This window comes from Eurytemora carolleeae, unplaced genomic scaffold (genome assembly GCF_000591075.1).
Source record: "Eurytemora carolleeae unplaced genomic scaffold, Eaff_2.0 scaffold322, whole genome shotgun sequence".
Taxonomy (NCBI): Eukaryota; Metazoa; Arthropoda; class Copepoda; order Calanoida; family Temoridae; genus Eurytemora; species Eurytemora carolleeae.
This window is the reverse complement of record NW_019396223.1, coordinates 194,583-216,901: the sequence shown is the minus strand read 5'-3', so window position 1 is coordinate 216,901 and position 22,319 is coordinate 194,583. Positions and strand designations below refer to the sequence as shown.

The following is a 22,319-nucleotide window of genomic DNA, read 5'->3' as shown; positions in this document are numbered from 1 at the left end:
ACGATCGAAAAAAACAATCGTTTTTCGTTTGTGTCACAACGAACGAATCATTCGTTTTGATCTTTTAAAAAACGAAAAACTATCGCTAATGCATCTGAGTGTTATGACAAAAAATGTATTTTGCCTGAAAAGGTTGTTCACAATACTTAACGAAGGGTCATCAGTAACGGTCGTTAGTCGTAAGTAACGGTCGTAAACAAATGGTAGACGTTAATGATAGTCAAATCCTCAAAAACTAAAAACGACCTACTTCGTTAATGTAACGACGAACTAAAACTAAAAAACGACTCATCGTTTTTAATAAAAAAAACACTCTTTTAAAAACTGATCGTTTTTAAAAAACGACTGTTTCGTTTTTAGTTTCTCTTCGTTGTTTTTAAAACAAAAGGATCGTTTTTCAAAACAGTGAAAACGATCCATCCTTACATGCGGATATTCTTTAGTAGTTTTTTAAAGCCCACCTGCACGCCACAGTTATTTTAATCATTGACGTAGAAAAGGTATTATAGTTGTGAATCATAAATAGAAAAACGTTTTGTAAAAAAAACACTGTTTTAGATTTCTTTACTCGATTAATGTAAACTTTTTGATGCACGTTCAATTTTTCAAATTTCAATGAATAAGGAAACTTAACCTGATACAGATACTAAACATGAAATTATGTATGTATATTGAAAGACATTTTTTGTTTGAAACTAAACGATCTTCGCGTACTTTTCTCTAAGAGAACACAACGACACTGATTATTTAATTACGTGGATTTGTTTAAATTACACTAATAGATAAATAGATAGATAGATAGATAGATAGATAGACATAAAGATAATGTTATCTCTTTTATGTACATATATTTTCAACGAAAAACGAACTAATTAATTATTTTACTCACTTTAACTTTAATTAACTAACTCACCAGGAAAGGGGCGCCGTCGACTCAAAACCTAGTTTTATTTAAAGGCTCAGAACTATAAGTCCCTTAACTATAAGTCTTTTAACTGTAAGTCTTTTGACCGTAAGTATTCTAACTGTAAGTTTTTTAATCATAAGTATTTTAACTGTAAGTCTTTTAACTGCAAGTCGTTTAACTGTAAGTCTTTTAACTGTAAGTATTTTAACTGTAAGTTTTTTAACTTTAAGTCTTGTTACTGTAAGTTTTTTAACTGCACGTCTTTTAACTGTAGGTCTTTTGACCGTAAGTCTTTTAAATTTAAGTCTTTTAGCTGTAAGTCCTTTAACTGTAAGTATTTTAACTGTAAGTCTTTAACTGTAAGTCTTATAACTGTAAGTCTTTTTACTGTAAGTCTTATTACTGTAAGTCTTTTTGCTTTAAGTCCTTTCGCTGTAAGTCTTTTTGCTATAAGTCTTTTAACTGTAAGTTTTTTTACTGAAAGTCTTTTAACTGTAAGTCTTTTTACTGTAAGTATTTTAAATGTAAGTCCTATAACTTGCAGGAGAACTAGACTGAGTTTAATCTTAATATTTGTCTTGAATACTGAATTTATTTTCAGTGCCGTAGACAGGAATTATCCCCAAGTGAAGGTTAAAATTTATTTATTTTAATTTAACAATATAGAGACAGATTTTGTAATTTGTAATAATTATAATATTCATTTTATATATATAAATAACTTTGCTTGTCTGTTTGTCTCTAATTAACGTCAAAACGGCTGTACCAACAGAGCCCAAATTTTGTGGTGTACCTCATAAGCCTATATGGAAGGTTTATGGATGCTCAGAATTACAAAAAGTTGAATCCAAAATTTTACTCATAACTTTTGTAACATTTTTAAAATGCGCAAACAAATATTTGAAAATCCGCGAACTTTTTTGTTATTGTTCTATACTGTACAAGGAGAAAATGCTCACAGATTGAGCCACAATTAAAAGTTCAAAAAGGATGGGCGCGAAGCGCCCTTAACTCCAAGTATTCATATATTCGAAGTTACAAAATCCCTAAAGAGATTTCGAAATAAAAGGAAAGGAAGATGTCGTTATCTATTTTAGTATATATGATAATCTGATCTGAGCTGGGAACCTTTGAATGGTGGATATCGGGATTAATGCTTGATCCACTCTTTTTCTTAAACTCCATATTAAATATTGCTTGTTTTCCTCATGAATTTAATCTCCAGATAAATTAATAGATCGGGATGAAGGATATTACATTCTATAGTTTTCAGCTCTGGTCAGCGCTGTAAGATAAGAATGTAAATGGACATTTTGTTCTTGATTAGTTCAATATCGCATACTTCCTTCAGTAAATAAATAATATTTTTCCAACTTTTGGAATGATAAAGACGACATTTAAAATCCATCTCAAACAATGGGGAAAACCTTATATTTGTTCTAACCCCTCAGTGGAAAGAGCGCGAAGCTCAAAGTTAAATGTGTAAGATCAAAGGGGTAATTTGGGTAATTTTTTGTTCTTTTTCTGTATAAATTTTCTCTTTCAGGGTTTAAATTTAACATACAGGGTGTCCCGCGAAATATAACAGTTGGTAAATAGTTTTGAATGTCGTCTTCCATACACTTTATTAGATATTAAGGGCTGTTTGCAGTTTAATTCGTTTAAAAAATCTTTTGCTCAAATATATTATACTTTTAAGTTAATATTGCTATAATATGACGCCTATATAAGATTTTATTGTTATCTTTGGTATTAAACAACTTAAAAAATTATGGAAGAAGACATTCTAAACTTTTTACCACCTGTCATGTTTCGTGGGACACCCTGTAGTGTAAGAAAGCCAAATATTTTTTAAATTTCATCCAATAAACATTTGCTTTTCTCACATTTGCCAAATTTTGACCCTCAGATTAAACATATGCGGGAAAAAACTAAAATCGAATGTGTTCAAACGATCTTTTTTAGTTAATTTTCAATTTTTTTTAGGATAAAATAATTCAAAAAAAATAAACTTTTACCGAACATGCACTACACATTGTTCTCAAAAAGACACTTAAGTTTTAAGCTTGAAAAATTTGTCATACTTGATCAGACAAAGGTTTACTGAAACGTCTGCCAAATCTGTGTCAAGATTGCCAAATCTATGGCACGGAAGCCAGACCTGTGGCACGACTGCCAAATCAGTGGCACTGAAGCCAAACCTGTGTCACGGCGACCAAATCTGTGGCACGGAAGCCAGACCTGTGTCATGGCTGCCACCCCCTGTGTCACAGCAGCCATACCTGTGGCACGGCTGCCAAATTTGTGGCACGGAAGCCAGACCTGTGGCTCTCGGTAGCCTAATCTGGAAACAAAATAATAAAGTGTAAAAAAGATTAAAAATTCAAATAGATATATTATTTTTCTTTTCAAAATTAAATTCGTAATAAATCTGTAACATTTTTTTTTTGCTTTTGAAGATTAAATTCTTTGTCGACCTTCTTATCTCTTTTCTGCTTAATAACTTTTACCTTATCTTTATAAGTTGTTAGTTTGTGTAGAGAGGATGGGAGATTTTGTGACCAACCCTAGGAAAATAATTAACTTCAGAATGTAATTTCAGTTCCTGATAAATTTTTGATTATATGTTAATTTAAACTCCGAGTATATTTGCTGATAAATGGGATTGGTAACGAAATATAGCGTTACCCACAAAGGATGAGACTATAAAGACGACGTAAAACTCACTAGTAATCTATTGGCTTATAAAATGATTTGGCAAAGAAAGAAACAAGTTTACAGTTGCAGGGAATTTGAATATAAAGAAACAGCCAGTATAAAATCCGTACAGTCGTCTCTGAACGTATTATATGTCGAATTTGAACACTTATACCCAATTTAAATCTAAATTTTCTTCGGTTTTCTAACTTGAAAACTCTAGATTTTCACTAAGGCACATAGTAGAATGATTTTTTAACAATTTTTGATTTTTTATAAAAAAAATGGTACTAACTCTATTGTTCAGTTTTTTCTCCTTTCTTCACCCGCACGCATAGAGAATAGAATATATATTAGAGGGGAATTTAGACAATCTCTCGGTATGAATTTTTTCAGTCCCTTTCAGCCTGAAAGGGAGTTCAAAGTGTACAAATCATGTAAATGTTCACAAATTATATGCAGTAGAGTACATTAATACAGTATGTTCCCTAGACTATTCATTTCAATTTCGAATTTTTAAAGCTGTTAAATAAACTTTATAATGAATTAGGTGAATAAAAAACATCATTTGATTTATAGTTATAACGAAAAAACATCGTTTGTGAAGTGAAAGGCATAGAGTCTATGTGAAATGATCATTGGTCAATTATGAAACCAGCCTATTTCATAATTTGGTTTTCTTTTAACATTAATTTTAGATTTTCTATAAAATGATGTTCCAGGGTCCAAAAGGTTATATATCGCAAATATGTGAAGTACACCTGCAGTACGGAAACAGTACAACAAAATGGCCGTTTTACACTTTTTTCTAGTAAATTCCCCTCTAATATATATTCTATTCTCGTCTAAAGGTCTAAAGGTTCTTAATTTTTCTAACTTATTTCTTTCCGTCCATTTTTGACGCTGAATTTTCTTTTCGGTGAATGAATAATTTCAGTATCTTAAAGTGTCTAAAAAGTATAAGTTCAAAGTGTACATTGCTTGTAAATGTTACATACTTTAAGATAACTGTTTTTCTCAAAAGAGTTAAAATAGTTCAAGGGGTTTGAGACCACGCGCTGCAATACGGTGACGGTACAACAAAATGGTGGTTTTACACTGTTTTGGAGTTAACACCACTCTATTAATTTTATGCTCTGTATTTGAAGGTTACCATTGTGAACCAGATATGGCACTCTTTAGATGAACGGTCACTTGAAATAACGACTATCTCTGCACCTCCCCCCCCCCCCCCCCAATAGGGAGTGCACAGTGTACACATATATCAAGATTAATATTTGATAAAGCGAGGGAGGGATGCAACACCGACGAATCTCCTTACCAGAGGGAGGGAAAGCAATACAATCCTGTTCTAGTAAAACAGCTGGGAAGAATCATGGTCATTATAGCAAGGTAAAACATCTCAGTTTAATAGTTCATGACTTATAATTGTGCCACGCCCCTTTGTTTGGTATTTTTGTTTGCTCTAAAAATTACTTTAAAGGGACTGTAAGCGCAGATTCGAGTGACCCATTATGAAAAGATTGTAATATTATATACGCAATGGTGCCCTTAACAGCTTCAGCTGATCAATTATGCATTAGAATTCCATGTTTTTACTGATTATTTTCATCTGTGATTTCTCTGAAAAATGACTAACGAATTTCTTCAACACTTTCTGGTTGAGAAAAACAAAGTTATCTTCCACATTTTAGATTATTTTAAAGTTTCAAGGGTACCGTTGTCAATCGGGCAATGCCAACTTTGTACTGCGGGGCACTTGCAATTACTGTCCTTTTAACTGCAACTATTGTTCCTTCGTAATCGTATCTGCTATCTATATATACAGGGTTACCCACGTAATCGTATCTGTCATCTATATATACAGGGTTACCCACGTCCCACAGTGACAGATATGACTGTAACTAATATCTGTCTGTTTCCATATATTCATGATTCCCTGCAGTTATTTTTTTCTGCCCAATTATTAAAATTCCATCAAAAGATTATATGTGAGACTTAATTCAACCTTGGAATCGTGATATTTTAAGAGTTTTAGGTAGTCTTCGGTCGTCTTGTTAGTCTGATCCTTTGTGGGTAACCTTGTTTATATAGTAGTGGTCTCAGTTTATTTTTTATGTCCGATCATAACTCATAAACCCCTTTACTGATTTGTCTCAAATTGATTTGGGAACCCGGTAGAACTGCAGGGAAATGATCTTAGCTTTGTTAAAAATTCTACGTTGAGACACGACGGTTGAGTTTTCTCGAGAAATAGGGCTCCCAAGCTATAATAGTGAACTATAAACATAACAACGCAAAGTTTAGCAACACATGTTACTATGTAGGGTTGATAATCTTTTTGTCGCTAATGAATCTGAGTTTTATTATAATTAATTTAATTTTTTTCCAGGAAAATAAGGTGATGAATGTTTCGTAAATGGTTTTTATAAAGAGAAATATCCTGATTTTTCAACCAAAAAAAGTATTTTCTTTTAAAAAAGTCATTAACGATCGTTACCGAAGAGTCGACTTCCGAAAACGATCATTTTAAAAACGACTGTTTTATTATAAAAAACAACCTTTTTTAAAAATAGATACTTTTTCAAAAAGATCGTTACGTTTTTTTGCTTTCTTTGTCGTTTTCAAAACGAAAAGATCGTTTTTCAAAATAGGGAAAACGACCCATCACAAGAACATTTGCTTGCCTTACACTATGCCAGGACCCTGAGAGATAAGAAAAATTATAAGAAAAAACAAAAGAACAATCGTTATTTTTGTTTTCCCTTGTTTCTCCTATGTCTGATAAAAATTTGGCCTTGTTTTAGAAGCGCAAACTTTTACAGAATGCAGTTTTGAAATTTTGGAAATACCAGAAGTTCACCGTATTTGAAAACGTCTGTCAAAAATCTAAAAAAAAAATTCAAAAACGAGCAAAAAAAAACGTTTTAAATGGATATAAAACCAGGGTCTGCCACCAAATGCACTGCACCTGCAAAGTGAGGCCTCGGAGAAAAGATTGAACTCTGTTGATGATGAGGCGGCTCAGATCACTCTTTTATCCCTAAAGGTAGTTTTAGTTTTTAAAATAGGTGAAGATATTTAAAATGTTTCTGGTCACCAAAATAACTAAGAAAAGTTTTAATTATTTTTAAAACTTAAAATAATCAACACCTTGCAAGTTGCAGAACTGTAAATTTTAACTATATACTTAAAAAATAACATTTTATGTGTTAAATATTTAAATTCTGGATTATAATTATTCTAAATAGCATTAATTTTTGTTTATGTTCATTTTTAAATCCAAATTTTGTATTTAATTTTAATCTATTAATCTTGCTTTAATAAAAGTAGTTAAAGAGCGTTTTTTTGTAAGAATTCGAAATATAATGAAAATAAAACTATAGAAAATACAATTTAAAATTATAACAAACATCGCATATTCTGGAACCCTGTCCTCTTGTAAGGAAAAAAAATTGAATGTTTAAAAAACGAACAAAAAAAGATTCCTATCTCTTGGAAAAATAGTAATTTTGTAACTGGTGTTAGCTCAATAGCTCGGAAAATATGAATAGTTCCATTGATATAACCCCTTCAGTCCTCATACGGACCCAGAGCTAAGTTCGGATTGCAAGTAGTCCAGCCTATTAACAGGACAACATGCGGAGAAATAATTGTCGTTTTAAATTTCCAACCCAGAAAACATACTATAAACGCATGCTTGAATGCGTGGAAAACCAAAGCTACTGTTGCCCCAGATCCTAGTTTAATTCAAGCCAATAGGCAGGAACCACGGCTTAGAAGGAGAAAATAGGATCGGCATGGGCTAAAACCGAAATGGAGTCAGTTAGCACCAAGGGGAATGAAAGGCCGAGAGCCTGCCAGAGAACTCAATAGTGTCATTTTATTTGTTTATTTTTTACCTGTAAATACATTTTTTCCTATAATCTGTAGATTTACTTACATCAGTTTCAGGCTTTAGATTTCCTCTATTTCATACCACTTTTAAATAGTAACAATTTAATAAATTATCTTTAATTTTCCAAATTTAGTCTGATAGAGCAACTCTACACCAAAGAACAGAATTTCAGGTCAATTAATTTAATTTGAGATAATGGTTCTAATGATTCTAATGATTAGATTTAAATTTCTCAAAATTATTAAATTATCTACATAAAACCACCTTTTTTTAACAAAGGAATTGATTTTGATTTTTAAGCCTTTTAAACTTTACAACCCGATGCAGTAAACCTTTGATATTTCAAACTATGAATTCTGTTGGATGTAAATATCAAGAGTTTCCCCCGGGTCAAAGTCGAAAACTAAAGAATGCGCAAAATTTAAGTTGCATAAAGTAAATATCTCAGACTCATAATTGTTACATAAAAATTTGAGAGACTCAAAGGTTTTTTTGGGGTTAAATATTTCAGATTTAGCTTAAAGTTAAGGTTTAAATTAAGTTACAAACGCCATTTAATCTGAAACTTAACATTTCAGTCATATTTTTTAGTTTTGGACTAGGGTTTCCAGCAAACGTAAACTTTCGCTAAAAAATACGAAAATTTTCGTTCGTATTTCACAAAATATTCAAATTTTGTTTTCCCGGGAATTTTTGCATTTGTTATTTCGTGAAATGTTCGCATTTCTTATCTCGCGAAAATTTCGCATTTCTTATCTTGCGAAAATTTCTCATTTTTTCGAGAAACAAATTCAGCGAAATTTTGCGAAAAATGCAAACATTTTCGCATTTTTCGCGAACGAATGAAATGCGAAAAATGCTGAAATTTCGCGAAACGATTTTCCCGTTTCGTTGGAAACCCTAATTTGGACTCAAGTTGATAGGATATGGAAATTAGAAAATATTTGTTGGTGGGAAAAACTTGATTTTTGGTTTCTGCGTTCAGTTGAGTATGTTGATGGTTAACTTAATGATAAACCGGTTTTAGTCTACAAGCTACAAGGGACCATTTATGCATGAAAACAAACTAAACAAATCCCGTTTAATCATCTCGGAAGTCTCTTCCTTTTTGGATTGACGACCTACCTCTGTAGTCCCTAATATGGACTACAGAGCCACCATATTAGTGTAAATATTGAATTGAAACTGGTTTATTTCACGTAACCCTTCAATAATTTCCATTCAAAGATGGCAATCCCAGATTTAGAATGGTAATTTTTACCCTTTTATCTGATCAATAATGTGGAAAATATTGTCGTTTTCTAAGGTTAAAAGTGTTTAACTTTTAACTTTTGTAGAGAATCTTAAATTGAACAAAATCAATTTTCCAAAATATAAACATTGATATATAATTCATACTTCATCAGACAAAGCCTTTAAGGTACCGTTGTGAATCGGGCAGTGCCGGGTCATTTGAAATTTCCTCTAATATCTAGATTCGACAGAGAGAGATTTGTGTTTCCAATATTGTAGAAGAGGTTCGCCATGTTAGAGATTCAATCTTATCAATCCATGATCCTCATTCAACTATTCTTATTCAACAGTTAGACCGACTTCAGGAATACATATTGGAGTTAATCTTTAGTACAAAACAAATTGGAGTTAATCTATAGTACAAAACATATTGGAGTTAATCTATAGTACAACACATATTGGAGTTAATCTAAGTACAAATATACTGGAGTTAATCTATAATACAAAACATATTGGAGTTAATCCCAAGTACAAAACATATTGGAGTTAATCTAAGTAAAAAACATATTGGAGTTAATCTAAGTACAAAACATATTGGAGTTAATCTATAGTACAAAACATATTGGAGTTGATCTAAGTACAAAACATATTTAAGTTAAACTATAGTACAAAACATATTGCAGTTAATCTAAGTACAAAACATAATGGAGTTAATCTAAGTAAAAAACATATTGGAGTTAATCTATAGTACAAAACATATTGGAGTTGATCTAAGTACAAAACATATTGGAGTTAATCTAAGTAAAAAACATATTGGAGTTAATCTATAGTACAAAACATATTGGAGTTAATCTATAGTACAAAACATATTGGAGTTAATCTAAGTACAAAACATATTGGAGTTAATCTATAGTACAAAACGTATTGGAGTTAATCTAAGTACAAAACATAGAGTTAATCTATAGTACAAAACGTATTGGAGTTAATCTAAGTACAAAACATATTGGAGTTAATCTAAGTACAAAACATATTGGAGTTAATTTATAGTACAAAACATATTGGAGTTAATCTATAGTACAAAATATATTGGAGTTAATATAAATACAAAACATATTGGAGTTAATCTAAGAACAAAACATATTGTATTTTATCCAAGTACAAAACATATTGGAGTTAATCTAAGTACATAACATATTGGAGTTAATCTAAGTACAAAACATATTATATTTTATCCAAGTACAAAACATATTGGAGTTATTCTAAGTACAAAACATATTGGAGTTAATCCAAGTACAAAAAATATTGGAGTTAATCTAAGTAAAAAACATATTTCCACTCCTTATATCGTTGCCACCTGATGGTATAACTAACTAACTATATGGTATAACTAACACTATATATATATCTGACATAATTCGTAGTTTGAAATATTAAAGGTCTACGACATCGGGTTGCAAATTGCAATGATATAGAGATTTAAAAGACTAGAGATTGTGGCAAAAACTCATTTCCTCTTAAAGCACCATATAGACTCCATATTTCAACTCCATAATAGCTTCTTAGTAACTCCAAATCAACTCCATTAATGTTTGGTGTAGGATGGATTAGAAGGTTTAGTTAAAAGCAGTCAGTTTGTTGGCCGACTAAAATATGAAGAAAAATGTTCTAAACAAATGGACACGATAAGGTATATTTTATGTTGTAACTGTAAATGCTTTTTTTGCTAAAAATGACAACTAAAGAAAAAGTTATTATTATGAATAGAATAAAGTAAAAAAGTAGAAAGCAGCAACAAAAATTGACGTCTTCAGGGACGGACAAAATGATTAAAATGACTTCCCAATAAAGGGATTTCATGCCTGATTCACAACAGAAACCGTTGTTTAACCAGCAACGAGAACGATAGTTCTGATCTTTAAGATTGTTCAATTCTGTCGATTACCTTTTTTGTCTCTACTGCATATAGGCGGAGGTTGAAACGGTACCGTTGTCAATATGGTATGCTTTTATGTCGGAATTTAATGTTTTAGAATCTATGCTGCGAGTTTGAGTAGAGAAAGAGAAGAAATGAATCAGGAAATGAAAATGCTTGGAGCTAACTCAGAAATTCAAGAAATTAAGGTTTTTTAATTTTTAAAAAAACTACCTTTTTCCATTAATTTGCTTAATTTTTGTTTTATTTCAGAGTCGCTTCAATAATGAAGAGAATTTAAAGGTAATATTGTTTAACACGTTAATGGGAGTGTTTGTGAAAATTCAAAGGGGGTATAGGGCTCGAAACTGAGTCTTTGTAATAAACTCCGATTTTACAATCCATGTTACTTCGCAACCCAATGTCGTAGACCTTTGATATTTTAAACTATGTATTAATTTAGACCAAATAATTTAAGTTTAAAATATCAAAGGTTTAAACCATAAATTAAAGGGATTAGTAAAGGAATCGAGTTTTTGCCACAAACTCTGATATTTTAATTCCTATAACTTTGCAACCCGTTTTCCAAGACCTTTATTATCTCAAACTATTAATTCTGATAGATGAAATAGTCTAAGTTTGAAATATCAAAGGTTTATGCCTTAAGGTTGCAAAGATATAGAGGTTTAAAATGCGAGTTTGTGGCAAAAACTCAATTCCTTTGAGTTTGTGGCAAAGTCTTAATTTTCAAATTTTCAAAAAGGGATTTTACGAGTTTTATTCTAATGTTACATTCAATAATGAAAAAAGAAAACTTCTTATGTATTGTAGTGTCTGAACCAAGGTTATAATGCAAGGATAGTTAATTAAAGTTGCGTATACTCTGCGTACATACTGAAACCAGTTCTCTCCAAGCGGAATATAAAAACTAGAGTAGATGCATAAGTGTTCGTTTAGTATCCGAGGAGGTTAAAAGCATTAAATTTTGATAATTTTGATAATTCACATAATAGTTTCCTATGATCAGAATATTTAATTGATTTTTTTATGTGAAAGATGGATCCCATGTCAGGCTTCGACATCCGTCTTGTGTTTACATTACCACCCAGAAACAGTACAAAAGATGCGTACACCTCTGAAATAACTTTCCTTGCATTATAACCTTGGTCTGAGCAGTCCACAATATATGAAGTATTCAATTGGTTCTTTAGTATTCTCCAAATAGATTATCAAGAACAATAGGTGGCAACAGAGAAATGGACAAATTATACACGACGTCACAAGTGTCAAAAATAACAATTAGGAAAATAAATTTTCTCACATTAGTTGACATATTTTCCAAGATTAAATAAAAAAGTGTAAAAACAGAAAATAAAGAAGACATAAAATTGCAATTATTTTACCGTAAAATAAGCAATTTATTCTAAAATTATAACTATTATTAATAATTTATTAATAATTGATTAATAATTAATAAAAAACTAAGTTGACACTTGTGATGTCAGAAAACAGCTGTACTGAGAGTGTTCACATTCTACGTTGCCATCTATTGTATTAGAATCTATTTGGTATTCTCTGTATAAAAGAAAGATACGAGTTTTAGATATTGCATTGTTGTATACCCCTGTATATTGGAGTTATAAATAAAAGTTTATATTTGCGAGATATCCCTAAAAATATAGGGATAAAATCGCGACTTTTAGTAGTAAAATACAATTTAGGCCATAAAGCAACTGTCAATCTCGGGATTTTCAAGGTGTACGCAGCCATTTCTTGCTTTCTCAAAAATTGACGGGAATATAAAGATTTTTTTTCCAATTCCAATTCATTAAACAAATAAAAATTGGTTAATTTTTGAATAACTCAATCAATTTTAGAAACTGAAGGAAAATGACCCCACTTTGAGAAGCTTTACATGCGTACATTGTTTTATATCCTTGCTGTATTTTATCTTTTTTTTTTTAAATCAAAGACGATATTCTGAGATGTGTTTTGATTCCAATGTTTATTTGAACACCCTATACTATACATTTAGAGTTCTGGAGATTCTAAAATAAATCCCCCTGAGACTCCGGACTTTTGCATCAATTGGAAGGTATTTTTTTAATACAGACGATAAATTAAATATCAACATATAAATTAAAGAGAGTGTCCGGCTATACAGGGTAGTTGAGCAGAAAGTGCAATGTTGTCGAAAATTTTATTAGGATTTATTTGAAACCTGTCAGACGTATTTACGGTGAATATTTGTTTACCAAGAGCCCAAATTCAACCTTTGAAATCCTCATTGGTTGTCCATTTTGGGGAGATGATTCTAAGAATCCTCATTGGTTGTCCATTTTGGGGAGATGATTCTAAGAATCGGTTATTTTAATAACGACCAGGAAAAATGTAACAAGCATACTACAGTAAACTAACAAGATGTTTAGGAACAGGTTAAGAAAATAAAAATAGGTCTAAAATGAATCAAACAAAGTGTCTCTACAAAACTGCATTCTCAGCTCAACTACCATCTCTAGCCAGACACTCCCTTTAATATTTTTGAAATGTATTACTCTTCACACCTTTCTTGTGAGTTCTCAGTATAACATATATAAAGCCAACGTAAGAATTTTCACCTTGAAAGTTATTTAGTGCCAAGGTTATAAAGCAATGAAAGTTAATTGCCGTTGCGAATACTCTGCGCAAATATTGAAACCAGTTCTATCTGGGCGGAATTTGTTAACAAAAATAGGTGTATCAGTGTTTGTCCAGGATGCGAGGAGGTTAAAAGCATTTAATTTTGATAATTTTGATAATTCACAAAATAGTTTCCTATGACCAGAATATTTCATTGATTTCTTTGTAAAATATGGATCCCATGTCAGGCTTCGACATCCGTCTTGTGTTTACATTACCGCAAAGAGACATTACACGGTAGTACAAAAGATGCGTACACCTCTGAAATAACTTTCCCTGCATTATAACCTTGTTATAGTGCTCTACGCCGCTGAAGGTTATATGTAAACAAAGGGATTACTGAAGCTGTCTTGTATTTGTCTAAACTGTCAAAAAAATTCTTTCAGCGTCGAAATTTCTGTGTTAAAGTTAAATGTTTATTTTTGATAAAAATTATCTTATTTAATTTTTGTAAACAACGCAGAACAGTTATCAAACAGATTTTTATAATTGCGCACAGATTTGTTTTGAAAATGCGTACTCAATTCGTAAAAACACAGAATAGCTGGGGAATTTGATCATAAATAAGCTTGGAAAACAACATTAAAAATAAATTCGTTGTCTAATTCTAAATATGGGATATGCTGTGAAAATTACAAAGTTGAAAGTTGTTAAAGGGACTGTAAAGGAAAAATGAAAGGGGTATAGGCTGAAAGCTAATCACTTTAACTCTTGATCGTGACCCATGAAAGTTTTATCTGATGTTCTTGTCTCGAGAAATTGATATAAAACTGTGTTAAAATTATACGAAAGTTCATATATGTAAAATTTTGAAAATCTTAAACTTAAATCACGTGACCAGAACTATCACCAATGGCAGAGCAGTATACTGGTCACATGTCTCCGCCTGTATCACGTGACCACTTAACTGCACTGCCATTGGTGGAATTACTGGTCAAGTAATACGGACGTATTAATGATATTATGAATTAAATCAATTAAAAATAGAAATAACAAATATAAAATTAGAATTGGAGTAAACCTAAATTACAATTAGCTTTCTCTGGGATATCACGGTTTTAAGATTGGTTGCTTATTTGCTGAATTTGATCTATTTAAACCCACTGCTTTTATACAGAATTGTATATTTATTAATTTTTGTACAAATTTTACACGGTTGTATATCAATTTCTCGAGATAGGAACATCAGATATAACTTTCATGGGTCGCGATCGAGAGCTAAAGTGATTAGCTTTCAGCCTATACCCCCTTTCATTTTTCCTTTACAGTCCCTTTAAGGCACCATGAAATTAATTAAGTCGATTCTATCTCCTACAGGTTGCTAAATATAGGGATTAGAACATTTGAAGGTTTTTAAGGATACTGTTGCAAACCGGGAATAACCCCTTTAGAGGGAATATGAAAATCCAAATGCAAACCCTTTAAATAAATTTTTTTTTTTCAATTTTATTGAATAATTGTATGTTTAAATAATATGCATATTGTAAGGTGGAGGGTGCACTGTTCCAAACAATGTCTCTTGAACCTGGCTCTAGTCATCTAAAGAAAATACAAGATAAAAGATCAAACATACTTTCCTTTGATCATTCCATCTCACAGGATGGGGAGCTAGAGGATACAGGCAAATAATCATAATTATTATTTTCAACTTTTTTGAAATATTTACAAAGACATGGTTTTGGTACAAGGCTACCCACAATGAATATATATTTCTACTTTGCTTGTCAGTGGTTTTTTATCCAATAAATGTCGAAACGGCTGAACCGATCAGTCTAAAATTGTTTGTGAAACCTCACATGACCCCAGGGAAGGTTTTAGAATGGTTCGTATATTTTTTTTAATCCACGAATAAAACACGATAATTTCGCAAAATCTTTTTAATTGTTTAAATCTAATCTACATATTTACAAGACGTTTAGTTCAATTTGAATTATTACTAAAAATGCAAAAACTTCTTTTGTTCACCGGCTTTTGACCAACCCTGCTCAAACATTATTTCACTAAGATCGAGATTTGAGTTAGTTTAAAGTCCCCGTGGAACATTTTTATAAAAAAAAAACATTTCTGAAAAAAATATTTAAACTATAATTTTTTGGGAAGTAAAAAATCCGGGTCACACCACCTTTTCTAATAATACCCTTTAAATGTTGCTCTTCAACATGACCATTTTTCTTCATTATGTAAAATTCAATTTTTCGCATTTTTTTTCTTTTAATTGAAACCTTTTAGAGAAATATGTCAAATTTGAGAACTTTGACGGTCCATAAACCTTTCTGAGTCATATGAGTTGCCGTACAAAAATGTGACAAAATCAATTCAAACATTTTGACATTTATTATATACAGACAAACGAAATATAAATAGTGATACGGTGAGCATACATAACAATATCTTTTTGAACACACCAAGCCAAAATAAAATATACTTATTTGCAAAAACATTGTAAAGATAAATAATTTTATACGTATGATTTTTTTAAAGAATTTTTAAAGAAAACATATCTTGTGTAACTGTGTAAATAATTATTTTGAAGAATTTTTGAAAAAAAAATATTTTGTGTAACTGCAGGGTTTAGAATAAATTGTGAACCTCCAGGAGAAAACATATTTTGTGTAACTGCAGGGTTTAGAATAAATTGTGAACCTCCAGGAGAAAACATATTTTGTGTAACTTCAAGATTTAGAATAAACTGTAAACCTCCAGGAGAAAACATATTTTGTATAAATGCAGGGTTTAGAATAAACTGTAAACCTCCAGGAGAAAAACTTCTACTCAGAAGAAGGGAAAAATCAATGGAGGGGAAGAAAAGAGTTTCAGGTATAGAGGTTTAATTTCTATTTATACCAATAAACATGGAAATTATTGTTAAAAAACGTTTCTTCTGTTGAAACAACTGATGAAATATTGCAACCGATTTGACACTCTTATTTGAGAAATGTACATCGTAAAAATGTCACATCGGTATCAAATGAATCCTAAAGTTTTTCTCTACAATACTGCACTTTCAGCTCAACTACCGTCTACCATGTCTCTCCCTTTAATTCTAATATGGAACCAAATAAGTTTGCTTTTATCATACTTGACAAACTACGAGGTCACAAAGTCTTACAAGTCGCATAAATTTCACTTTTTACATATTTCTAGCTTAGTGTGTACTCCTAACCCCAAATATTGGTGTATTATGTAGAACTAGCTCAAGTGCCCGAGGAATTTTGAAAAAAAATCGAATTTTTTTTTGAAAAAATCGATTTCACGAAAAAAGAAAATGTCGATATAAAAAAATCAATTAAGATATTTTAGTCAAATATACCCTTCATTATGTACAGGGTGTCCCGGGAAACATGACAGTAGCAAGACGATTTGAAGGTCGTCTTTGATCTTTGAAATGATTTGCGGAATTTATTCGTTAAACTTATCTTAGACGTAAAGTTCTAGAGTTAATAATAACGAAATACCGCTCAATTAGAAATTTCCAATGCGGTCTTTTTTGTGCTTGATTTTACTATTTTCGTTTTATTTAAAAAAATTAAAATCTGAACGAAATTCTTAATATCTCAGGTAATATTGACAGCACAAAAAAAAGGCAGACCACATTTTGGGAGTGTCTGGACTAGGAGAATTTGGGGTTTTTGTTTTATGAACAATACATGTTATAGTAGGTTGACGACTGAATGTCACAAATAAATTCAATCCCAAAGACGACGTTTAAGTTGTCTTGCTACAGTCATGTTTCATGGGACACCCTTAGTATGTTTGAATAGATGCACAGATAGTTTCAGATAGTTTGATTGTGGCGTGTTCTCCTGGATCTCGATCAGGTTTAGTTGGAACCTGGGTAGCATCTCAGGTTGAGAGACGGTTTACAGAACTCCTAAACCAGATTAAACTAAGAATATCCAACTCCTGGATCCTTGACTCTATAGTAGGAATAGAACTGGAGAAAACCCAGGCACTCAACTTCGCCAGGTTAAAAAAGTTTAAAAATGTTTTGCTTTCTGGCTTGCAGTACAAAAGATTAATAGTATTTTCTGAATGTTAAAGGGACTGTAAGCGTAATTTCAAGAGATCTGTCATTTAAAGAAAAGAGTGGCATATGTCCGATTTTCAACGATATCCTTACAATCTTTGTTTTATCAAGGAGTTCGTGGATATTCTTATTTATATATATAGTTAACACCTAAATAAGCCATACATCGAAAGAATTCATCAAATGTCGTATTCTTCACTTTCTGATGGAATATTGCAGATATTTAGTTTTTTTTATTAAATGATAATATGGAGCTCTTTAAAACTGTTCCCGCATATTTATGGCTATTTATTCATTTTCGCAAACACTGATATTTACGTAAAATTGTCAAGACGACATTTGATAATTTCTTTCCTTGTATGGCTCATTTAGGGTTTAACTGTATATAGAGTGAAATTAAGTGCCAAGAAACCGTGCAAGTGTACACTAGCACGGAGAGTATACATACATACATTGCACACTTTAGCATCAAGTCTCCCCTAATCAGGGTACTAATGCAAGGAAAGTTATTTCAGAGGTGTGCGCATCTTTTGTACTGCACTGTACTCTCTCTGGGCGGTAATGTAAACACAAGACGGATGTCGAAGCCAGACATGGGATCCATCTTTCCCATAAAAAAATCAATGAAATATTCTGGTCATAGGAAACTATTATTTGAATTTTCAAAATTATCAAAATTTAATGCTATTAACCTCCTCGGATACTTAATAAACACTGATGAATCTATTCTTGTTTACAAATTTTGCCCAGAGAGAACTGGTTTCAATATGTACACAGAGTATACGAAACTGCAATTAACTTTCCTTGCATTATAACCTTGATCCCGAACTAAATCTTTAGCAATACGTAAGGGTGTATTTACCTCATCATTGTCCAGGCAAATGTTGTGAATCTGACATGCCACTCTATAAATGGAAGGCCACTTGAAATTACGCTTACAATCGTCCCTTTATAAAATGTCCCGATTTTGTTTAGGTATGGACTGGCGACTGTCCTGTTGTTAATATCTATCTATCTAATCCTTCAGAGTTTGTTTATTTTCTATTTTCAATCAGTATGATTCAAAATACGACTCAATAGTTTAAAACCTCAGAAAAAATTGAGTCTAAGCCACGAACTCAACTGTTCTTTTCTCTATATCTATGCAACCTGCTGGTGTAGAAAATTTGATATTTAAAACTTTTTTTGCTAACAGAATTCCTAGTTTGAAATATCAAAGGTCTACGACACCTATGTCGGGTCTCTTTCAATGCATTATTATTTATTCCACAGTTTTGTGAATATCTCCTTTACTCCACCCGTCCCCCATTGGTTGTTTTTTGATAAAATTGTTAATCCATGTCTATTATTAATAAACGTAAACAAATTCTTGAAAATTAACTGAAATAGCGACGTATGAACGGACTTCATAAAATGTACTTAAGCCCAAGGGTTTCTATTCGCAAAACCTTTTTATATGATTTAAGGAAAGTTTAGCGTAATTTAGTTTTAGAATATTTTAAATGACATTTAAAAATATGTTCCTATTTTAACCTTATCTGGTATTTTAGTTAGGAAGCTCAAATTTTCTGGTTTTTCTAACAAATACATGTCCCTCACTAAAGGCTGATTTTTGTAGCATGCAAGATAAATTTAGAGTTTGTAAAGAGAGATTAACCAGCTCAGCTCAAGTTTTACGCTATTTTGTGCGAATTAATCACTACTAGATGTGCCCCTCCCTAGCCATATCAATATCTAACTGAAAGATTTGTTCTGGATATTTATGTTTAATTCTGAAAACTGAACTCGTGCTTTATAATGAAAAAGAAAGAAATTGTTAATAATTTTTAATTCTTTTGAATTTCGAAATACACGTTTATATTGCTTTTGTTTTTTAATTGTTTTTTTTTGTAACTTTTAAAGTAATTTGCATTGACTTTTATATTTATAGGTGTGAAGTTAGAAAAAATATCAATCTCAAAAAAAACAATCTTTAAAAGTTTTAAGTCTTTGTAAAGATATTTTCGACTCTTTTTGTTTATGTTTCTGTCATCGGCTGTAAATAATGTTTTAAATGTACTTTATATGTAGATATATGTATGTATGTATGTAGGTGTAGTATGTATGTAGGTAAATGCAAAGACTTTGCTAATTAAAGATAGCGCATCAGAAAATCTATGCAAATTTGACGCATTTTCTCGGGTTACCATAAATAGTAAGTAATGTCGTCTTCTCCAGAAATCCGGTATATATTTACGTTTCATAATGTCGTCTTTTGTAATGAATAGATATTTAAAAGGAAAACAAGGAAACCACTTTAGTTTATCTATTATGAAATATTTAATTTGTCTCTAGTTCATGAAAGTACCGTTGTTTTTAGAACCTTTAATGGGTTGGTAACTTGAAATTACAACTATAATCAGTCCCTGAGAACATTTACTTTTGGTTTGAAGTATTAATTGTTTATAAAAAAAAATAACCTACAAGATCTTGGTATTTAAATTTCAACCATACACCAATCAAGTCTCATATCTTTTATGCAATTGTAACCTTGAACTTTTTAACAGTAATCAATTATCTCATTTTTTTCATGTAAGAAGGAATTCTCTCCCCACCTAATTTAAATGAATTACTAAATTAACGTCGTAATATTTATTATATTATAAATTACTTTTAAAATCAGAGGGTTTGAAATGTTTTTCACATACTCTTGGATCTTTTACTGTGATTTACTCTTGATTTAAATGAAGGGCCTTCAGCCACAATTTTTTTCTTGCTGGAAATCTAAACCGTGATCCTCATACTCTTGGATTGCAGCTCTGTATTATACAGGTTGGAGCTTTGATTGGCACTGACAGACCTGAATTTATCAGAATTATTCAAAGAATTTGTAAACATAAAACTATGGAATTTGAAAATGCTGACATAATTTATAATTAGACAATCTACTTGTTATCTGCTCAAAAGAGTTATTTTAACGTTCATTAAACTATTTAATCGTAAATTGAGTCTATAAGTCGTCTTAGTATTCCTTAGGTTTTTTTTCACCAATGTATTTATTTTTTTCCGTCTTTAAACTACTCCAATAATTAATGCCTCAAAACTTATGTAATCAATTTTAAAAGACTTCTAAGTAAAAGGTCGTCCTTTAATTCGCATTTTTAAAGAAACTTTCTGTGATATATTTTCTTTAATGGTATTATTTTTGAAACAAAATCCTCATAAATCAATTGAAGAATAAGATTAACACATTAATTTATGCAATATTTTTTCTTTGCCTAAGATTAAACAGAAGACTACATTTACACCAAATTTATTTACCGTTTATAATATTGGACATTTCTGGTCCCCTCTCTTCTTCATCGCCTAAAATTCCATTCCATAGTACCTCAGAAAAAATATTAGACGACATCTGAAAATTTTCACAAACAATTATCGGCTATTTTTGATACAAAATAGATGCGTAACTTTATCACAAATTCAGCTATAATTCACCAGATGATCCTCATATCCAACAAATGATTAAATAGATTTTAAAATAGAAATTAATATCATTAATTTTAGATAAATTTTAGCACAAAACATTCACAATTGCGTTAAATATCTAAGGTTTTAATGTCGATCGTTTGACTCTGAAGCAACCAAAATAACCAATGACGTCAAAATACAGCTATACTGGCGTACACAATAGTCGGAGAAATTTCCAACGCCTTGTCTTTATAATTAGCAAAGTCTTTGGGTAAATGTATATATGTCTAAAACATGAATTTATAATCATCTTTAAAATCATTAAAGATCGTTCATTTTCTAACGAACATGAGAACTTTAAATTGAATTCTTGGAGTTAATTTAATTTGTTCTAAAATAGGATTTACAAACATTTAAATTTTAATTTGGTTTGGCAAATTTTATATTCAGAATCTTTCATGGTTTCGGATAGTTTTTCATTTGGCATCTTTAGAATATCTACTCGATATAAAGCAATATTTATCAATACTTATAATAAATTAAGAAACATATGTCGGTTTAAGAAAGGTTTTAAAAGATATTTGCAATCATCCAGAACAAACAAATACTGCACTACAGTCCTTTAATTATCAAAAATTTTCATCTTTCAAAATATCCCTGCATCTTCTTTTCAGTTTCAGAGACAGAGAACCGATCCACATCAGAGACCGTAGATACCATCTTCATTACAGATTTACAGGGCCGATCCACATCAGAGACCGTAGATACCATCTTCATTACAGATTTACAGGACCGATCCACATCTGAGAAACTATGAGAAAGATAAAGTCGGTTTTCTTTCTTGAAAAGATTTAAATTCTGTCAATTGTCTACAATTATCAATTCGCTAAAGAAATTATAATTTTTTCAGATAGAAAAACATGAATGTCTTCATAATTTTAATACAAAAAAGGTAAATCGGAGAGGTAAACTTTAAAATGGAGGATCAATTGCAATGACGTTGAGAGGATTGAATTTTTTCTCTTTTCTCTGGGTGAGGTTAGACCACGGTTTTGTTCTCTGTATCTCTGTAGAGGAGGAGAAAGAAGGAACTTCTCCGTCCTATACCATAATTCGCACATATACTCAGAAAACCTGGTGTTTTCTGGCACTCTGAGTGCAAATTATTATTTAAGGCTTATACAATTTTAAGAATTATTCGTTCTTTTGAAATTTTCTGATTAGTCCCTAAAATCACAGTTTAGAGCCATAAACATCCGAGATATTGTGGGACACCCTGTTATTCCGGTACAGTGCTGAGCTACAGACGTAAAATATACAAATAGACAAATAGACAATGTTGTTTTTTAATTATTTAAGGAACCGTTCACGTCTTAATAATTTAAAATTCGGTGATGGTGATGGACCAAACCTCTGTAGAGTAAAAAAGTAGATGTTAGTTCCACACTTATTGAATTGAACCTTCTAATTTTCAAAAATGAGAAAAATAATATTGCAACATTTTTTTTCATATTTATGT

The 22,319-nt window shown here is 31.1% G+C and overlaps 1 protein-coding gene across 7 annotated transcripts; it reads left to right on the top strand.

Annotated features, from left to right (window-relative positions):
• The first annotated feature begins 3,451 nt into the window (after nucleotides 1–3,451).
• On the top strand, nucleotides 3,452–21,706 carry LOC111698602 (uncharacterized). Of its 7 annotated transcripts, none has more exons than XM_023468971.1 (14): nucleotides 3,452–3,478; nucleotides 4,891–4,973; nucleotides 5,995–6,005; nucleotides 6,552–6,653; nucleotides 7,636–7,674; nucleotides 8,978–9,100; nucleotides 10,334–10,422; nucleotides 10,766–10,856; nucleotides 10,921–10,950; nucleotides 12,683–12,742; nucleotides 14,815–14,947; nucleotides 16,057–16,143; nucleotides 17,100–17,292; nucleotides 21,475–21,703. In XM_023468971.1, the coding sequence occupies exons 1-14, from the start codon at nucleotides 3,453–3,455 to the stop codon at nucleotides 21,605–21,607; spliced, it is 1,200 nt and encodes a 399-aa protein (XP_023324739.1). In that variant the 5' UTR covers nucleotide 3,452; the 3' UTR covers nucleotides 21,608–21,703. The 7 variants fall into 7 exon arrangements, with proteins under 7 accessions (XP_023324739.1, XP_023324736.1, XP_023324737.1 ...); XM_023468968.1 differs by having other exon boundaries at nucleotides 4,891–4,996; nucleotides 5,997–6,005; nucleotides 21,475–21,697; XM_023468969.1 differs by having other exon boundaries at nucleotides 4,891–4,996; nucleotides 5,997–6,005; nucleotides 17,106–17,292; nucleotides 21,475–21,693.
• The last annotated feature ends 613 nt before the right edge of the window (nucleotides 21,707–22,319 follow it).